At 39.1% G+C, this 20,730-nt stretch overlaps 1 protein-coding gene across 1 annotated transcript; it reads right to left on the bottom strand.

The window, feature by feature from the left end:
• Positions 1-929: 929 nt before the first annotated feature.
• Positions 930-19,763, bottom strand: LOC139715032 (coiled-coil domain-containing protein 191-like; the record flags this gene model as incomplete). Its single annotated transcript, XM_071626658.1, has 14 exons — positions 930-1,082; positions 1,953-2,096; positions 3,416-3,517; positions 4,117-4,199; positions 6,175-6,284; positions 9,830-10,350; positions 11,057-11,306; positions 13,032-13,222; positions 13,846-14,014; positions 15,764-15,987; positions 16,646-16,818; positions 17,360-17,566; positions 18,904-19,039; positions 19,722-19,763. Coding segments are annotated over 14 exons (2,505 nt in total), but the record flags the coding sequence as incomplete, so codon positions are not given.
• Positions 19,764-20,730: the final 967 nt, after the last annotated feature.

The raw sequence follows: 20,730 nt of genomic DNA, 5'->3' as shown, positions 1-20,730 counted from the left end.
TTTATTGTGCTAAGCCGAGCGAAGGCGCATACCAAGTGATTGCGACGCCCGAACGGTTTGGGGTCACAATCACTGGGTATGCAACCTCACTCGGCTTGCTGCAACTCGGAAAAAATATATACGAAATAAAAACGGCTAGAAACGAAACTACACTGACCTCAGCTAGTGAGTTTGCTGGCAAAAACCCTTGTTTGCCGAGGAAAAAGTCTGCTTGCGCTAAGACTACTACACGCACCACTGGCACTGCCGACTGTAGCAGTGCTAGTGGTGCGTGTAGTAGTCTTGGCTTGCGCAGACTCTTTTTCGAACAATAAGGTCTTGTCGCAACTAAAATGGCCTGTAAAATTTTATTGATACCACAATTTCGACTCACATACTACCTGGGGGTGTTCCTGGAGGTCCCATCTACCACTCTGTGTGGTCAAACCTTTTCTGCGGGGTGGGTTGAACGAACTCCTTAATTAAGGCCCGTACAGGAATTAGCGCCTTGACTATAACGAGGAAAATGACTCGGTCCCGACCATCTTGTTATATCGAGTTTCCACTGTATTGCATATAAGAGTGGATGTACAACACAGGAACACAATGCAGACACACATACTTTGGAGCATTTTTTTTTTACCTCGGGACAAATTTGAATCTTCTTATTTTCTTAATGACATGACTTATGATTAAAAATTGAATGTTGTTCATTATTACAAATAGTGTCATCCTGAGATTCAATCCACTTGTTCCTCTATTTGAGATGCCCCCCCCCCCCCCACACACACACACACAACACAAATGCACACAAACACAAACCATTACACTACTTTGCTTGGTTTTCTTTTCCTTTTCCTACCTTCAAAACAACATACTTTTTTTGTATGTGTTAAATTTTATCTGTGAAAAAAACAATTTCTGCAATGATATACGCAATTGTTAGTCACCCTTTTCCATGAATTGAAACTCCGCCTTAGCAGGATCTCATTGTAGCGGACATCAGCAATGGCATTCCGGTGTTCGATGACCTCCTTGGTCACTTGGTGCCATGCCATAAGGCAGGCATGAAGGACTTTATGGCTGTGGTGGTCAACGGCAACCTGTGGATGAAATAAATGGTCAGTTTGTGACATGTGTGGCATTAAACGAATGGGAAGTCCAAATGCAGTACTACGTTCTACACTTGTAGAAGCATTGCTCCATGTAACAATATATGGGACTCATGGATCTCCATTCTTGAACTGAATGTAACATCTGATAGACATGTTCTAGAATGTTTCACTCTCTTTGATCGCAGCTTCAACATCTTTTCTGTTGTTTATAACTGTGAAATATCAAAAGAAATGAGAAATAGAATATATGATAAAAAAGATGATATGTACACAAAAACAAAGTCATTTCTTATTCAGTGGGTGGAATTCCATTTCAATAGTATAATCACTCACAAAACCTGTACAAGTCCTGATTTGTATAGAGACAAACACTCACAGAATGTACAGCTTTTGAGGACTTAAATCCACTTGTGCTTTGCACCAAGAGATCCCACATCTGATGACACATTTCTTTGTTTAAAACATTATGTGTACAGCAAAGACATATATTTCACAGAATCATTATAAACATGGATGATATTGATGTTTGTTGAAAAAATCGGAAATCAAAATTTTCAGGTGATTTTGATACATGGAAAGAGCAAAATGTGTGTAGACTTGAGAAAAAAAAAATCTGAAATCAGATTTAAATCTACAGAATATCATGCCTGTATAAATTACATTTGAAAACCATTATAAGAGGCAAAATATCTTATAGAATGCAGATAAGTCTTTACATCATAACTTAACACGAGTTTCTTTGAGCAAGAAAGAGAATTCCCCCAGGAAAAAATAAAAAAATGGGGGGAGGGCACAACGACAGTAACAGTGAACTTTCAGATCATGAATGTATTTATTAACATTTTTTCCTGCACTCACTTGCATATTTTGGCGTGCTATACGTAGCAGCTTTAGCCAGGGGTTGAAGCCATAGTGTCTCAGCAGCGATGTCTGGTGGTGGGATTCAGCCTTAACCATCTGTGCCTGGGCAAGCTCAATACGTCGCTGCTTCTCAATTTCTCGCTGTAAGGTAACAATAATTTTTTAATTAATAATTCGCTGCTATGCTTCATATATTACAGCTTGTCTCCTTCCAAGACTGCCCACTTACACTTACTGCATTCACAATGCCCCTGCCCCCACCTACTCTCAGTGATAATAATTTAGTTTGCAATGGCCTGTCTGGAATGAGATATACATTATGTCTGATTATATATGTATGAAAAAAGCAAATTCCCCTCCAGTATGTGACTAGATGGACTTGTCACATATAAACAAATTATAAGGTATTCCTGACTACTACACATTAAAACTGCAATATAATTATTTTTCTGGTGGTGTCTCTAAGACATAACAAGCATATCAAACTCACTAATCATTACTGAATGTATTTCAACATTAAGGTTTTCTCAGTTATCAAAAAAAAAAAAGAGCTTCAAATGTTATTCATTCACTCATGTATAATGGATTGGTGTTACAAAATGCTGGTGATGATATTTCTATCACAAAACTATGATGTTATTGCAAGGTATTCTTAAAGTACCTGACTATCAAACCTATACATCAGATGATAACTGTGTCATAGAGAGTGGTTGGAATGTCATTCAGAGAGGTTTTAAATCCCTCAGTAATAGGTAATGCGTAAATTTATTCAGACAGAACTTTATGTATGTTCACTCCACAGTCAGCCATCACCCGTATGATAAATGTGAAACAAGGCACCACTCATTGGGCAGGAGAAAATGTCTCCAATAGTACACATCTTCCTCCATGCACACTGTTACGGTCCCAGATTTAGGCAAATTGGAACTCCACTTACAAGTTTGGTAGGGCAAGTCTTATGGGCGGACACATTAACTGAGAACATCGTTTGTATCTGTGGTTCTTCCTTTCCCCTTACCACTGACGAGCCCCCTAGAGTTTATCACCCCCAAGTAGACTCTCTGTCCCCACACCAGACCACAAATGGTCATCAGTTACGGTCACTGTAGAATAGAGTTATTGTTCTTAAAGTAGTGTATTGTATACACAAAGGTGATGAACGATGTCTGGTTTTGTAAGAAATTAAGAGTCAGTCTTGAGGAGTAACTCCTCTGAAGTTGACTGGAGAGAAAGTCAGTCTTGGTATCAGCACTGGTATATTATGTGACACTCATGGAGTCTTGCGAGCTCGAATAAAACACTGGATTGAGACATGAGCCATCGAAATGACTGGTGCCTGGTCTCTTGATGTGTCTTTAGAGTATAACTCTAATTGTCTTGGGTACTGACTCGGGGTCCCAACAATACTCAAGGCACTGTCATGGACAGGTGATGGCACTGATTCTCTGGGAAGCACAGACCTGCTTTGCTAGTCTCTTCTGTTCCTTCCTCCTCTCAATGGCTGCCTTCTTCTCCGCCTCCTCCTCCGCCTGCTTCCTTTCTTCTTCTGCCTGCATCTCGGCCTACAGGGAGAATTCAACAGCTTTCATTTTCCACTTATCAATGGAATTTTAAATACTACTTATTAGTTAGAATTAATAATAAATTCAAACATATTAGAGAAACTGATCAGAAATTTTATATTGAACGAAAATGACCAAAGAAAATAGGATTCCATTACAATTTTCATTTTCATTCAATTATTAAGTATCTTTGACACCCTACATGAAATGATTAAAGAGTAGATCATGCCATGTAAATCATGGTCACATGTCTTGAAAATATTCTGAAGTGCAAACTGGATACATTTGTGTAAATTGTCTTAATATGACAGTGCATCTTTAACTATGTGAAAGACGGCCATTGTAATTTTGTCATGGTAACATTTCACTCATGCAATTCTAAAGCTTTATTTATGTTATCTATATCACACAGGTATATCACAAAACATAGGCAATAACAGAAGAATGTGTGATCAATGGGGGGGGGGGGTCTTTTAGGGAGCAAACCACAAAAGTATAAGTATTGACAAAAGGAGAACTGACATTCAGCATTACATATCCACATTCTCCCATCAGTACAGTTGAGAATCCCATATGAGTAAACTGAGTGAAATCCTTACCAGTTGCTGCTGCTCTCTTTGACGCCGTCTCTCTTCTCGCTCAGCTTTCATCTTGGCCCTCTGCGCTGCTCGTTCTTCCATACCTGTCCAAAAATAGGAAGATTGTATTTCTATTGCAATAACAATCAGATAGATACATTCAAACAAATACAGGAAAAACTATTATGTCTGAATCTCTTCAAATATGTGACCCGCCACATCAAGAGGATCCTAAAGTCGCTGGCGTCTGAGCGGAGAAAATTGAGTTTGAAGTCAGATCATCAAAATTGGCCAAGAAGATCGGATTTCTGTTTTTGGTATGATTTTGTGGTCTAATGTACCGTCTATCATCTGCCGAAATTTCGAACTAAATTATCAAAGGAAAGGTGAGAAACTAGCATTTTCTGGGCCATGATTTTCTGACTTTAAACAGAACAGAAGATTTGGATTTAGCGCCGCAGATAGACTCCGCCCCTTGCAACGAAGGAGTGATCGTATTGGTCAGTGCGCGGCACCCTGGTTACTGATTGGTCTTGCGTAGACCGCTGGCGCTAAGCTTGAGTGAACATTGTGAAGGTTGCTATGAGAAGACCTTCTATTGTCAAGAGGTGAAACTGTCTTACCTCCCCTTGATCATGATAGCGTCGGAAGGAAAACTTTGAAGGCGGTTTTCTCTAAATGCTGATTTCCTAGGGAACTCGACATGGTCTCATAAAATCATCAATATCTCCGCAACCACGTACTTTTATGAGTCGTTTTACATACGAAATTAAAGTGGAAGAGTAAGGGAATAACGTCATGTCATTTTCAGAAAATCATCCTACCCCGACTTTCGGATCCTTTTGTTGTAGCGGGTCACATATTGAGAGGAATTACTCTCTCATGCAAGAACCACCAAGGTACTTCAAAGATAACCCTCATGTGTTTATCTAGGATGAATAACTTAGATGTTATTCTTACATTGTTAGCAAATATGCATTCATGAGCTGATGAGCACTCAATAAGCTGGTTTGATGAAAGTCATTCTTTCATTGCTATTCTGACTATGCAATTTTGTAAAGTTAGAATAGTACACTGTATAACCAGAAATGTCCATGTGCACTTAAATTTCGAGAATTTTGCAAGCCAAAATTTGCAAAATTAAATTGCACATGAAAGTTCTTGCCTACACTACATGCATTAATGTCAGTGGCAATTCACAAAAATTTCATCACACGAAATAGGTCATCAGCTCCAATTTGTGAAAATTTCACGCTGCGACACTATTTTGCTTTCCAGTAGTTTTCCTATATTAAACACATTATGTTGATGCAGTGCTCTAGAGACAAGACCCAAGTAGAAGCTCCTTATGAAGAACAGGAGAAAAGATGCCACAAATACACATTTATTCTTTCACTGTAATACTAAAACAAAAAATATTAAGGGTGCATTTGAGTGCTCTCCTAAAGCGAACTGTACCATACCGTACCCGCGCCAGAGGAGCGCTCGAACGCTCCTAAAGTGTACCGTACTGTACTGTACCGAGCCAAAAGTGGACCACTTCCTGATGTGCTCCAAAAGCGTACCAAAAGCGTACCAAAAGTACGCTGTAAAGCATGTGCGTATCATGCGCATACGTCACAATGCAAATATATTATTCTCTTACAGCTGTAAGTAGTTCAAGCGCCAGGTGAATGACATTCTTGCTACAAAATGTGTGACCTTTTCTAAAAATAACTTGTGAGGTACGCTTTCTCAACAGAGCGCTCGAACGCTCCAAATCTGGCACAGTTCAGTACTGTATGCTTTGGTTCGCTTTAGAGCGTTCGAATGCATCCTAAGATATTGGCATGTGATCGTCTAGATAACATTACAAACCAGGCCTTAAGTTTTTCATACAATGTACTTTACCTGTTTCAATGGTTTAAAGAAGCCACTGACAAATTCATTTGTGTGGCATAGGACAAGCACAGTGCCTCTCATGACAGACAGTCGTGAAGCGTAAATCTATAACTTCTAACTGCACATGAGAGAATGATTTAGAACAGATCTAACTTCAAACAAATGAAAGTGTATTCATTTTACACCAGCAATACTAACCCTTGAGAAGTGGTGGGGCAGGTCTACTGGAACCTTGCGACCTGTTGGTTGTCATGGTTTCAGAGGTTGCATCAGTTCTCCCAGTCGTATCCCCTCTTGTCTCCTCTGACCTATAGTGTACATGTAATAACAGGCTGGTTTAGTGAGGAAACAGGTGCTCTTCACCTAATGCATCATTGCTACTTATCTTTTGAGGAGTTAAGCATCGTTGCAATTTGCCCTTGTTTAAAGACCCAAGTCAGTATTAAATCCCATGTGATAGAGTGCAATACAACCTACAGCATATCATTGAAAGGATAAGCAAGACTTCCTTGATTAGTCCAGGCGCAGCGACCCAGAAAAAATGACTTCGTTCAACCCACCCCGCAGAAAAGGTTTGACTGCATGGGGTGGTCGATCGGACCCTCTGGAACACCCCTAGGTAGTATGTGATATCGAATTGTGGTATCAATGAAATTTTACAGGCCATTTTAGTTGCGACATGACCATATTCTTCGAGGAAGCGTCTGCGCACACTAAGACTACTATACGTACCACTAGCACTGCTACAGGCGCCAATGCCAGTGGTGCGTGTTATAGTCTTAGCGTACAAAGACTTTTTCTGCGACAAACATCGGTTTTTGCCTGCAAACTAACTTTTCACGCTAAGCTGGGGTCGGTGTAGTGTAGTTTCCAGACGTTTTTATTTCGTCTTTATTCTCCGAGTTGAAGCAAGCCAAGTGGGAGTGCATACCCAGCGATTGTGACGCCCGAACCGTTTTTTGTTGCAATCATTGAGCATGCACCCTCACTCGGCTTAGCGCAATACAGCGGGCTTCTGCACAATACACAAGCTGTAACTCAGAGAAATAAAGGCGAAATAAAAACAGCTAGAAATTAAGACTAGGGTCGGTAACGCTTGTCGCTATTGGGGCACTGAAAATGACAAAATTATCACAGTTTTTGCATTTATTTCACGAAGGACTCATCGAAACGCCTTAAAACTATATATGTGCATGTTGCTAGAGATGTCAGCAATACAATGGGATACATTGTAAGGTATAATATTGTGCATGGTTACCATGGTAACTGGATGCCTACAGGTGATTGGTAACTCCCAAATATATCTGGAATTTAGACAGGTTTCTTTCTTTTGCCTTTCGTGCACATCACTCATTGTAGATGAGCTCTACACTGTAAAATTAGTCTGGATAAAAAGGGAAAAGACGCCCAAGATTTTTCCCTCATTCTCTCCTCAGCATTAATTCATTACTGCACGTTTTGAACAAAATTTACATATCATGATATTTCATTTTATTATATATATATATATATATATATATATATATATATATATATATACATACTTTGTGTATATATATTTTTACAATAGTTAATGAACACAAAAGTACGCTTAATTCTTTGATGGATAATCCAGCGCACGTGTATATTCCTTCTTTAGAAAGGAATTTATCGGTATTCTTGAATAAACTTCCTTTAAGAACATAAACAATCAATTGGTTTCCTCTGCTCTTTTCCAGGATTGTTTTGAATAACCATCGCTCTGTAAATACTTGAAAGAGCTACTATAGAATATTGGCTTTGCTTTCTGTATTCATCTTATATCTAAGGGAAATTTGTGTCCATACATTATTAAAAACTATATACATTTGCCTATGCTTTGAAGTCAAATTTGTGTTGAAAGTACGACGGATGCAACTTTTTCATGCATTTTACTATTCGAAAATGATATCTTTCTTTCAATGGCCGTTTATTATGCCTTTGCTTACAAATTTTGCTGTAACTTGAGAATGCTTCAAAATATTCTTCACATATACCTGATGTCGTACACTTTATGCAGAAGGAAGGACATGCTTATTGAGCTTTTTGAAATTATGGGCTTTAGTTTTCGAGTTATTGACAACTAAATTCTGATTGGATAATACTGGTTGCCATGGCAACAGGGAAAACTTTTTTAACGAAAATCAATAAAAAATTGTGGTTTTTTTTTATTGCATCTATAAGATTAAAAATAAAACAATGTTTGCAGCAGGAGGAGGCATTTTGGGGTTACCAGTCACCTTTAGGCATCCGGTTACCATGGTAACCATGCACAATATTATAACTTACAATGAATCCCACTGTATGGATGACATCTCTAGCAACATATACATATATAGTTTTATGCAGTTTTGATGAATTCTTCATGAAATAAATGCAAAAACTGTGTGAGTTTGTCGTTTTCAGTGCCCCAAATAGCGACAAGCGTTTACCGACCCTAGTCTTAATTTCTAGCCGTTTTTTCGTCTTTATTTCTCGGAGTTGCAGCTTGTGTATTATGCAGAAGCCCGCTGTATATATTGCGCTAAGTGGAGTGAGAGCACACACCCAGTGATTGCGATTCAGTCGTCACAATCACCGGGTATGCGTTCTCACTCGGCTTGCTTGAACTCTTGAAATAAAGACGAAATAAAAACGGCTAGAAACTACACTACACCGAACACAGCTTGGCGTGAAAAGTTAGTTTGCAGGCAAAACCCTTGTTTATCGAAGAAAAAGTATATGCGCGCTAAGACTTCTACACGCAGCACTGGCACTGGCGCCTGTAGCAGTGCTAGTGGTGCGTGTAATAGTCTTGGCGTGCGCAGACTCTTTTACTTTTGTTCCAACAAATCATGATGAAAAGTGGCCAGTAAAATTCTACTGACACCACAATTTGGAACCACATACTACCTCGGGATGTTCATAGAGGTCCCATCTACCACCATGTCTGGTCAAACCTTTTCTACGGGGTGGGTTGAACGAACTCCTTAATTAAGCCTCTTACAGGAATTAGCGCCTTGACTAGATTTGCAGTGATACTGCAGCATCACATAAGTCACCAGCTAGAAATCACCTTTCATCTTACAGTGTCATCATAATGTTGCAATTTCTAACAGTCATTCAGCATGTAGCATATGAGCAGGCATTATGGTGGCCTCACTGCATACAATGAAATCATACAACTTGCCTAGCTACATTCTCGTTGTGCTATGGAGCATGTAAATGGCCTTCATCTGATCTAACAATCTGCACTGCTCTTGTAATCATCAGCATGGTTGGTATACTCTACCAAGTATTATCTACATTTTACAGGGCTTATGTGCAACATATTGTGGGAGCCAGGCACCTTTGAATATTTCTACAGATAAATGGTGCTATATTACTGCAGCTGTAGAATCATCATCTGATGCACAGTATATAAAAAATCTTTAACGCATGTATCATGAATCTATCACAATGCTACAAATGCATTGCTAAACCAAAGAAGGGTATAGCTAAATGGAAATACGTATTTGCACATCAGACATTTTGCTGTCTGTTTGTAGACAAGAACCCAAAGATAATTGAATAAGGAATAACATCGTTTCAGAATGCGAAACTAATGATTATTCTCTGCAAAATCAGCATAAGTTGATATATCAATGTAGATTTTGATTCATCAAGGTATTATGCTAAAAGCGTGTAAATTAAATCTGTCACCTGGACTTACTTGTGAAAATCATGGAGAACAGTTTCGTAACTCGAAAGTGACTCGGACGAGTCACAAAAATGTTCTCTGTGATTTTCACAAGTAAGTCCAGTCGAACAGATTAAATTTACACACTTTTAGCATTAGTTGATGTCTTTCACACACCTTGAAGAGTCCTGCACTCTGCCAAACATTGCATCAAGCGGATGTTCACCATCCAGCTCTTCTATCGTCTGGACATTCTCCCCATCCCTTATCTGCTGCAGCTGATTCTGCAGTCCCTGCTGCTTGTGAGCTAACTGCAGCTCTTCTATCAGCCGCCGCTGCTCCCTCAGCTGCTGCTGCTGCTCTGAAAGCAGTCTCTGCTGAGCCGCATACCGGTGCTCAAAGTTGTTCACTGTGTACTGAATGGGTTTCTTGCTCTGAGAGGGCAGCCTCTCTCCAGGGGTAGGGTGCTCACTGCCAGTAATTCCATCCATAGAGGGCGCCACGTTGTCTCCAATGCTGGCTATTTCCTCTGCTGTGAGGTTGATATGTTTCCTAGTCACCTGCCATGCATGTTTGGGTTTCCTTGAAGACTGGTGCTTTGTTCCTTTCTCTAGCTTAGACTGTGAGGCACTCAACCTCATGGGAGGAGCACTACGGCTTGAAGCAGGATCAGTGGACCTGTCCGAAGGCATGGAACCCTGGCAAAAAATGATGAAATAGTTTGTAGTTTACCAGTCTTCCTCACTTAATGATCTAAAGTATGTAACCTAACAGGGAGTTATCAGTAGTAAAGTGTTAAAGAAGAGCAACAGATTGATGAAAATGTTTAGAAAAATCAAAGACTCCATCCATAAAGGCAGATGAACACAGAAAGTAAATCCTCTCATACAGCATACTATGGGTAGTTCCAGTTGGCTGTCTGGATAGTGGTACAAAGATTTCCAATATGCATAATTTCCAGCTAACACTAAACATCATATGTATCTGTATCTACCTATCCTTTTCATTTCTAAAACACTCTCTCTCTCTTCTTCACTTTTGCACTTTGACCAAAACGCATCAAATTCATGTCTCTGCTCATTTGTTTTTCATCCTCAAAACCAATGGTGGAATATTCTAACATGCAATCTGAAAAAGAGAAATATTCCACTCTGGTTTTCCATGTGCAAAACATGGTACAAAGTATACCAGTACATGCATGTCAGATTGGCTGTAGGGGGCAGTACAGTGATGGGCCCAGTGAAAATTCAAAAGGATAAAACACGTCGCAGTAAGTAAAACAATGACAAAGTTTGTGTAACTCATGGAAATCCTAGCATCTCCTTGTGATTGTACTGTCATACCCAGGTCATGTTATGTGGTCTGATAAAACACACTTCACTTCACACAGCATAGAAGCCCTACCATTTCTCTCCCTGCAGACACAGGCTGACTGACTGCAGCCCCGCCCAGTCCTATCTCCCCCTCCTCCCTATTGGTCCAAAGCCTCCCAGAAGCAGCCGCCTCCAGGAAGGCGGCCATCTTGGATCTTCGAGCACTCTGTTGCTGGGATTGCTCCTTCTCCAGGTTTTCCTGCTGGACAAACACCTGCCAGGCGGTGAAGGTTTTCCTCAGGAGCCCATGGCGGTAGTGATTGTCAGCTGCCAGCTTTCTCCTACATACACACAAATACAAATGCCACTGACTAGGTCTATAATGCACAAACAGCAAGTGATTTCTACAAAAATGTGTTGCTTGGTGTGTATATATTTCTATCCAAGTGAAGGAGAGACTAACTTAAATCTCGAAACATGTGTGCAATGCGGTCTGACAGATATGAAGAGTAGGATTGCTAATCTACAACTTTGACGTTTGGATGGATTATTGCAAGCTGATGAAAAAAACTAGAAAAGTTAGAAAAGTTAAGACATTATAATATGAAGAGTAAAAACAACACATTATGATATAGAGAGCATACAAGACATATTACAACATGAAAAAGCTTAGTTACAGCAAGGAATGTTGTTTGGAGTTGTATATGGTGCAGTCCTAAGGGTATTGCCCAATATTTACACATCTAACATTTTTCCTATAGACATTGGTCTTATACACTTTGCTGAGCTTGTCTCTACTGAAATTTCAGACTTTCTTCCTCAGGCAATGCCACATCTGCTGGAATAAAATGACATCCAAACAGCACGGGTCTATTTGCTTTATTTTAACCCTTTTATTAATGCACTATAAAGGCACTTCATTTAACTTTTCTAGTTTTTTTCATCAGCTTGCAATAATCCATCCAAACGTCAAAGTTGTAGATTAGCAATCCTACTCTTGAGTATAGCAATGCGCCTCAGTCAAACAAGAAGGCCTCGAGTGATGACACATAAGATACTAGGGAGATAAGGTTTTTTGTTGTTGTTGTTTTTTTTCCAAATTGACAATTAATTTCAAAACATCTCTGCCAATCTGTGAAGAAAGCGCTCTGTGTGTGTGCAAATTGCCAAACAAAGCACAGTAAGGGTTAACATAAGGTTAAACAAAGTATCTGATATATCATAATTTCCCATAGACTTACGGCACGGCACATGTTATTGCTTTTGGCAAGAGGTTAATGAAAATGGCCAAAGTAAGCTGATAATCAATTTCTAGAATCAGGCTATTCCACCGTAACATCCTATCGAAACAGATACTACCAGAGTCCTATAGGTAGCAGTACATGTTGATGAAGTAATACCTGGTAAGCATTCTTTTTAAGGACCCTGCATGGAAATAGATATTGCACAAGCAAAAGCAAGGTACAGGACAGCTCTATCTGTGGCATTTTTTTCTAAAGAAAGACATGAAAATGTTCTAGTTATCATGCTTTTAATAATCTGAGTAAATCTCTGAACTATGGAACAGAAGAGCGTAATTCAAATCTTGTCTGGTACATACATACTTGGAATTGTTTGACCAACTTTGCTCCCCAGTGCTAACAATGCTGGGGGATTGCTAATTACAGAGCCCTCTGACAGAATACTGCTTCCACTGCATAAGCTATCCAGGGCCTCATTTCATAAAAAATGTTAGGATAGCAACTCCTGCTGGAATGGCAACTTCAAATAGCAACAGCCAATCAGGAAGCTGGATTCTCGTCATTCACGTGTAGGGTAAAGGGAGCTCTATTGAATTGCGATACAATGCCACAGTAGATGATTTGTAAAGGTTTAATTCCTCAGCTAGAGCTGATACAGGCTTTTCATTATCATTTATTACAAATGACGATTGCCATTCCAGCAGGAGTTGCTATTGTATCAACTTTTTATGAAATGGTGCCCTGGATAAATAAGACAATAGTACTACTTGATCACATATTGTCCATTCCTTGCCAAGTGTAGATGTATTTGAATTGACTGCTTACCTGTGAGAAAGTTTGATGTCCAGCTCAGTCTGCTTAGTCTCCCTCTCAGCCCGGCAGGCTCTGACAAACCCTCTCCAAGCATTCCAAGCCCGTAGCAGACTACGCCAGTCGGAAAGCGCCCTCGCTTTGCCCATCTGCACTCTCTGGTCCTGCACCAGCTGGTACCATGCATGGAAGTGCGTCTGAAGTATCTGCATGTGCAACGAGTTATCACATGACATGGGAAGTATTAAAGGCAGCCTGTATCAGTTTTAGCTCATGAATTAAACCTTCACAAATCATCCACTACAGCATTGTATGCACAATTCAGGAGAGCTACCTTTTCCGTAGGCCTGAAATGTCTCTTTCCAAATCTTTTCATTTTAGCAGGGTAATCATTTAATGTTTTCATAAAGAAATGTTCCTGCCTTTATTCATTTAAGCTTCTCATCATGTTGCCATGATACACCCACACACTTGTGATAAGTGGTGTCAAAACATTAAGCTTCATAAATATGTTTGAAACAAAAGAGCTTACCCAGATAGGTTCCTGAAATAAGCATTGAATTGTCAGACAATCAATTTTCCATACCTTGCGCAAAACAGCAGGTATGTCTGTAGACCTCTGGTTATAGGATTCTCACTGGTATTATCAAGTATACACTGATACATTCACACACAGACATACACACACACATACACATTCTTAGAATAACCATGGTGTAACAATAAACATAGGCTGCATGTGTACAGATGGGAAGGTCATTGTTCCAGTACCAGCTCCAACAAAATACACATGGAGTACACGTCCAGTGTTTTGTTGCTTCAAACTGACCTGGAGTCTTCTGGCTTCCTGTGCTTCCCTGATGCGGGTCTCCTTCAGCTCTGTCATCCGCTGCTGCTCCTGAGTCCTCCTGGCATCCTCTATCCTCCGGGCCACCTCCTCCTCCTTCCTCCTCCTCTCCTCCTCCTGTCTCCTGGCCTCAGCCTCTATGGCTTTCTCTCTGGGAGTGAGGAACACAAGTCAATGCAAGAAGTATGCTTCCAGGAAGAATCTGGCAATATCTCAATGAGGAACTATTTTCACTAGACCAATGACTTGATTCATCAGAGAGTAACAATATGGATGACATCAACATTGTGGATAAATTCATAAATCATTAAAGCTCTCCTCAGACACAAAATAGGCATTAACTTTTCTTTCCACAGAGATAATTTCTCTCTAACCAACTCTTTTCGAGCAAAGGAAAAGAAAAGCAAGTCATTAGGAAGCAACATCTTGAGGAACTTGAAAATCAGTACATAATCTTTAAATACAAGTGGCTGATGAAGTTGAATTTCAGTACTGTATGTGCACGATGTTCTTGCATGTGTGTGTGTGTGGTTTTTTTGTTTTGTGTTGTTTTGTTTTTGTTTCGTGTAATGACTGAACAGTTTTGAAGGTGCTTCAAAGAGGCATTCCATACGATCTATATAATTTCACATGATGTAGTACAAAGATTGATACTGAACAAGGATGATGATGTAGAAGGCTCACATATCCCAGTGAAAAAGCAATTGCATGCAATTATACAACTTGCTTAACAATTTCAACTGTGTAGAATTTATGTGTCCTTTCTTTGTTTTTCTGCTTCTTTGACCATCAAATCATGCATTCTTGTGTGACACTGCCATGTAATCATACTCGTTCATTCTGATTTCTTAAGAATTTTGATGTTCTTATTCTTGTTTGTTTGTTTGTTTGTTTTTGGTTGTTTTTGATAATTGTAAAGCGCTTCTTAACATGTTTGTATTAAGCGCTATATAAATATTTCATATCATTATCACCTGTCAATATTATCCCTAATCCAAATCATTGTACATTCTGAAACTCTGTACCAAAACAACCAATCTATAGTGTTGAGATGCAAAAGTCACAAAATCATCAGGAGATCTTAACACTCTCATGAGTACATTTCATCTATTCTATGATTTCTCAAGACAGAAGAGGAATTGTTGGTCCACAGCAATTCAGTTATAGGTTCCCACATCAAGCTTGAAATTTCCTTGCACTAATTCTATGATGTGGGTGATCATCATGTATATACATGCAGTAAAATAAACTTTTCAGTGTTCCCCTTGATGATGCTGTAAGGACTCTAAACATTCACACATCAAAATCCGTAAGGTTCCAATTTGACAGAGTAATCATGAAGATAATCCATGTTACATGCATCTCAGAAGGCAAAATTGAACTACAACAAATCCAGAAGGCTTTAAAATTCTCTTGTCTGGACATGGAGAGATATTCAAGCTTTCAGGAAGCCTCCAGGAGAATCACAAAGTTTTAGAAACTTTGTGCTATTGATAAATGATGATTTACTGAACATGCCAAATATTTTGGGGGACTGAGTATTTAACAAATTGAAGCTCACAAAACAATTTCACAGGTGGTCAAGTTCACACTCAATAATAGCAATGATGAGTTGATAAGAAGTATTGTCACTTTTCACAAGAAAAAATAAATGATTCCCTACCTTGGAGACAATAATTACTATGCAACACATTTGTATCACAGGAGACTAGAAATATTTTTATGAGTTGTTAACTTTGCAAACATTTAAACATTGGTTGACTTGCAAAATCCACAACAATGAAATCCTCGCAAAATAAACCACATCTCAGCAGCATTCTGTCATTACCAAACAACAGAAAAACAGTTCTGCCATTGAATTACAACAGCCTGTCTACCGGACACGGCTGGGTTTTAATACCTGCTACGAGCCTCTTGCTCCTGCCTCCTCTGCTCCTGTATCTCCTTTTTGATGCGGGCCATCTCCTCTCGGATCATGAGCTCCTCTCGCTGGGCTCTCAGTGCCTTCTCTTTCTGCTCCTGCTGGACCAGAAGTCTGGCCTGGTGCTCTGCTGCCTTCCTGGCCTGACGCTGCTCCAGCTGCTCTCTACGCTCCCGCTCTTTCCTCTCCCTATTTTCCTTCACCTGAAACACGATAAATTTCCTGGTCATTCAAGTTTGTGTGTCCCTTCTGCAATACTGAAAATTTGATTCATTTCATAAGCTAAGTTTTTGTGTGTGTGTGTGTGTAAGTGTGCGTTTTGGGGGGTTTTTGGGGGGGAGAGGGTTGTTTTGGCAGTTTTTTTTGTTTTTTTTTAGAGGAAGCTAATTCTGACCTTTCCTGAGAATAATGAATGGAGGGGGGTTAAATGTTATATATTTTCAGCAAATTTGTTCAAGTAAAAAAAAAAAATTGCAGACATTTTTCTTGTACGAAAGGGGAGCATATTCTTGAATGACATGAGGTTAGTTTTGCATTTCTTTAAAAAAAAAAAAAAAATCTGAGATTCTGAGAAACCATAAGGTTTCATACACGATGTTGAGAGACATTATTCTTCAACCATGCACAATTTTGTTACATTTGCAAACAGAATATACGACTTTCAAATTATCCCAAATTCATGATGATGAAAAAGGTTAAAACTACAGAAGTTCCCAAGAATTATGGCTTGTAAATGCTGCAAATATGAGGCTTAACAAAAAGCTTCATCAAAGTCTGTAATGAAAACACAAAGAAAATGTATAATATTTCAAAAGTTATTCAAATCCTTATTACAATCAATTCGGAAGACAAAGAAAATACCTTTTGTTGCCTAGCAGCCATGGTGGTTCGAGGATCTGGTCGCTTATGCTCCTCTTGGGCTGCTCTGAGCTTCTTCTTCTGGGCTGGCTCCACCAGTTCCTTCTGCATCAAGGAACCTAAAATGCTCTGCACAGTACTGTAATCATCACGGGACTCAATGTCTGCCAATAGAGCTGGAAGAGGCAAGGATGAAGGAATGCATGTCAGGTTTTGACCCCAACTACTTACTGATATCCAAGAAGGATGAGAATGGTGGAACTTAAATTCAACAATTTAATTCATTGCCTAGCTCAAGGAACATGGCAAAAATTTTAATCCTGAAGAATCTCTGAAACAGCACTGAACCAAAGAACACTAATGAGCATACCACAATCTCACAGTTCATGAAGACTAGCACACAATGCATCAAATCTACTGTGTTACAACAGAACAGTCTCTTACTACCACAGTATCACTACATGGGAACCACAGTTTTTTTTTAGAATGTTTCATCCCTACCTGTAAGTCCCCTGCATAAGTCACATCCATGTACAAGTTCAAATGACAGAATATCAAAGTTGTATCATTCTCTTTAGGTCTTATATTATTTCACAAATAATGCAGAGACGTTTTGGGTGCCCTTTCTATTTTAACAGACAACCAAGCCATGAGTTCAAAGGATTTTCCGTCTTTAGATCTCTCTACACATGGTAGTTGCGCTGCACTGATACTAACCATCAGACGAGGTGTACTTGTTTGTTGAGATAAGAGTCGGATCGTTTCTTTCTAGCATGTCCTCCCACTGGCTCGTCAGCTCTGATTTGACCCCTGGTGACCTCAAGCCATGAGCAGCGCCCTCATTGTCATCATAGTCATCCTCAAAAGTCATGTGATCATCAAGATTACATTTGTCGGCCATCCACTGACTAAGCAGATCCTGGGCTGTAGACAACAAGTGCCAGTTTTGTTAAAATCATAAACATCTATACACAGTTCTGTTTCACTGCAGAGTTTTCTACAAAGGTGCAATGATGGCTTTAAACAAACAAAAACAGACAAGTGATTTCAAAGTGTGAATGCCATGCCATTTTGGTCACATTATATTATGCTGCTCATGCAGATATTGTTATACAGTCTGATTTTTGCAAAGAGCGAACTTTCTTCTTTGTGGGTGCTGCATTGTAACAAAAGGATCCCTCCATATCTATAAGTATAATGAAAAAGAAAAACATACAATCAGTGAAATTTCTTTCATGTAACAATTGGGACTAATTACACTGAAATATCAAAGTTTAGAGCTTGAAGTGCCAACTGAAAGTATGTGTTAGACAATTGATTGATCACAATCTGATTAAAAATAACTTTCTCAAAATATACCTCAGGAACAAATTTACTTTGTATCATATGCCAGCAATAGATTGGTGAAATTTCACACACACACAAAAAAAAATGATAACTATGAACAAGATGATGTCAGATTGATATTATAATGTCAGAAAGTAATCAAACATGAAAAACTCAAAGTGGTCATATTTGGTTCAATAGCTGGAAGTTCATTGGCTTTATCCTCTTCACAAAACAAAACAAAGACATTTTCTGTGACAGCAACATGAAGGTCATGTGACCAAGACAGTCAGGTGAGCTGAAGGTGAGCTGGTATTTTGCCTAAATATTCATGACTCTAATGCTACAACACCACTGAGTTCATTCAACTTTTTATGTGCCATGTTCGCACGTCCGACTCAGTAGACGGCATGCCAAGTTCACATATTCTGCTCAAATGCACAAACCCACCAAAACCGATTAATAAATTGCCAAATGCCACAGTACAATGATAGCATTTCTCACAATTCCATTCCTAGATTTCGTAGATTTGTCATACAATTTACATTGAAGCAAAACTTGGCATTTTCTCCACAACTTTGCTCATTACATGTCCAGGATAACAAAAATCTGTGAAAGTTACATGGATTTCAAAAACAGAATGTCTTCCCACAGCACAACTACATTGCTGTCTTAGAATGATGTGGCACACAGGGGACTTACACCATGGCACAAAAAGAGTTAAATGTCCTTCTCTAGACAAGAATTGCCCCGTGGTGTTTATCAGATTTCTCTGAAATGTGCACTAACATGGTGCTCAATAATTGAGTATGTAGTATTCATGCTATAAAGTACAGGTTTTTAACTCAAGTCAGATTCCAGTAGGCCAGTGAACTCCATACTGTCACCATCACTTGCTGTCTCTTCAGCCTTCAAATCCCAGGTTAGCTACACACCTTCCTGGTAAGCCTCATCATGATCATGTACAGCATCAAGGGTTGCTTCCACACTGGTATACCCATTTGACCTCTGACCTCGTACAGGAAGACCAAAGGTGACTGCTGCTGCCTGGTTTGATGCATCCTCCACTTTCTGATAATAATAATAATAATAATAATAATAATAATAGACATTTATAGAGCGCCTTTTCCACTGGATGCAAAGCGCTGATATCAAGATGAGAGACAATCGAGACTCTGCGTGAACTGAACATGTCTGTTTGTATTCCTACACCAGATCTGACCTCATAAAGGTGCTAAATTTCCTGGCTGGTCAACTGCAGTTCTTACTTCTAACTCCACACATAAATCCTTGATCTCACAGTTCAAAAGAATACAATACACACAAATTTCTGTTCAATACAATGTAGTTACACCATTGCTCTGTATACTAGATTGTGACTGAACACCATTGGCAAATGATTGAGGTCAATTAGTTTTCTGCAAAAAAAAAAAGCTTCCTTTTAAATATGCCATGTCAAAGAAAAAAAAATCAAAAACAATGTAGTAAAAAAATGGAAAATCCATCCTCTGTTGTGCTTTAGAACATGCTAGGTTGTATCATTCTGAATTGCACTTATCTTTCACAGCAAAGTTAGCAGAGTTATATAATATTTACAAAGTACTGCAGATATCCTCTGGAAAAAAAGCAACCAAAAATATTCAGGGTATCAGCAATGATCCAAGAAAAAAACAAACAAACAAACAAATAGACTACTGATATACATTGTACATGTACACCAATTTGATAACTGGCATTCTATGAGAACATCTACCTTTATCCAGTCTTGAATGTCATTGCTTGGTTTGTTGGCCTTCTGGAGGGGAGGGGGAAAGGCAAAAAAAAAAGAAAAAAAAAATGTCATTATGTGAAGCATTGCACCATCGAATATTTCACGAGCAAAATAACCTAGTCGACTATTTCAAGCTAATGAAAAATGCATGGAAAGACAGCAGACTGTAATGTTTGAGAGAGACAGAGAGAGAGAGAGAGAGAAGTGGCACACTCAATCATTGCTCAATATGGTAAGAAAGCTAATGGAGGAAATAAGCAAGACCTTAACCATTTAGCTGCCCCATCTATGAAGTATGTGCCATTGATTTCAGATGCTACCTGTACAACAGACAGAGTCCATCTCCTTACGTTATCAGGCACCTCTACATTCATCGACCTGAGGTAGAAAAGCAACTAGAATAATGTAACCCATTGAAAGCAGGTAGCCCTAATGAGCTATCCTCAAGAGTAAGACAACTAAAACTTCATAAGCACATAATAATGAATCGATAAAATTTTAAAAACTCTCACCATGCAAGGTTAGACTTCTTCCCATGCCAAAATTCGGCTGCACGCAAAAGCTCAGATTTCTACATGTAGCTAGCAGTCAAATCATGGATGCCGTTATGGTTGAATTATGGGCAGCTTGCTTTACCTCTTCCTCTGGTTTTTATTCCAGCAAATCTACATTAGTGTCAATGCTTTCAATCGTGTAAAGACTAGATCTATAAGCTTAACTTACACCATATTCCCCCAATTCAAGGAGCTTAACTCTTGGTTTCCCCAATGATAAATATCTCTACTTAAAATGACAAATACATGAATCGCCACCTAATTAATTAAAATTAATTAGACCTATAACATTGAGTATGCAATAACTACAATGGTATGGGCAGCCTACATCTTAAGTTTTTACTCTTCTTAGAGTTAGACAAGGTAGCAGAGCTACCAAGTCTCACGCATTGTGAGTGAGACTCAAGCATTAGGGTCTGTCTCACGATCTCATGCAT

Source organism: Diadema antillarum, unplaced genomic scaffold (genome assembly GCF_040938485.1).
Source record: "Diadema antillarum isolate AM-2024a unplaced genomic scaffold, OU_Dant_1.0 seq00002652_RagTag, whole genome shotgun sequence".
NCBI classification, from domain to species: Eukaryota; Metazoa; Echinodermata; class Echinoidea; order Diadematoida; family Diadematidae; genus Diadema; species Diadema antillarum.
Note: the sequence above shows the minus strand (reverse complement) of the source record. Positions and strands in the feature narration are given on the sequence as shown.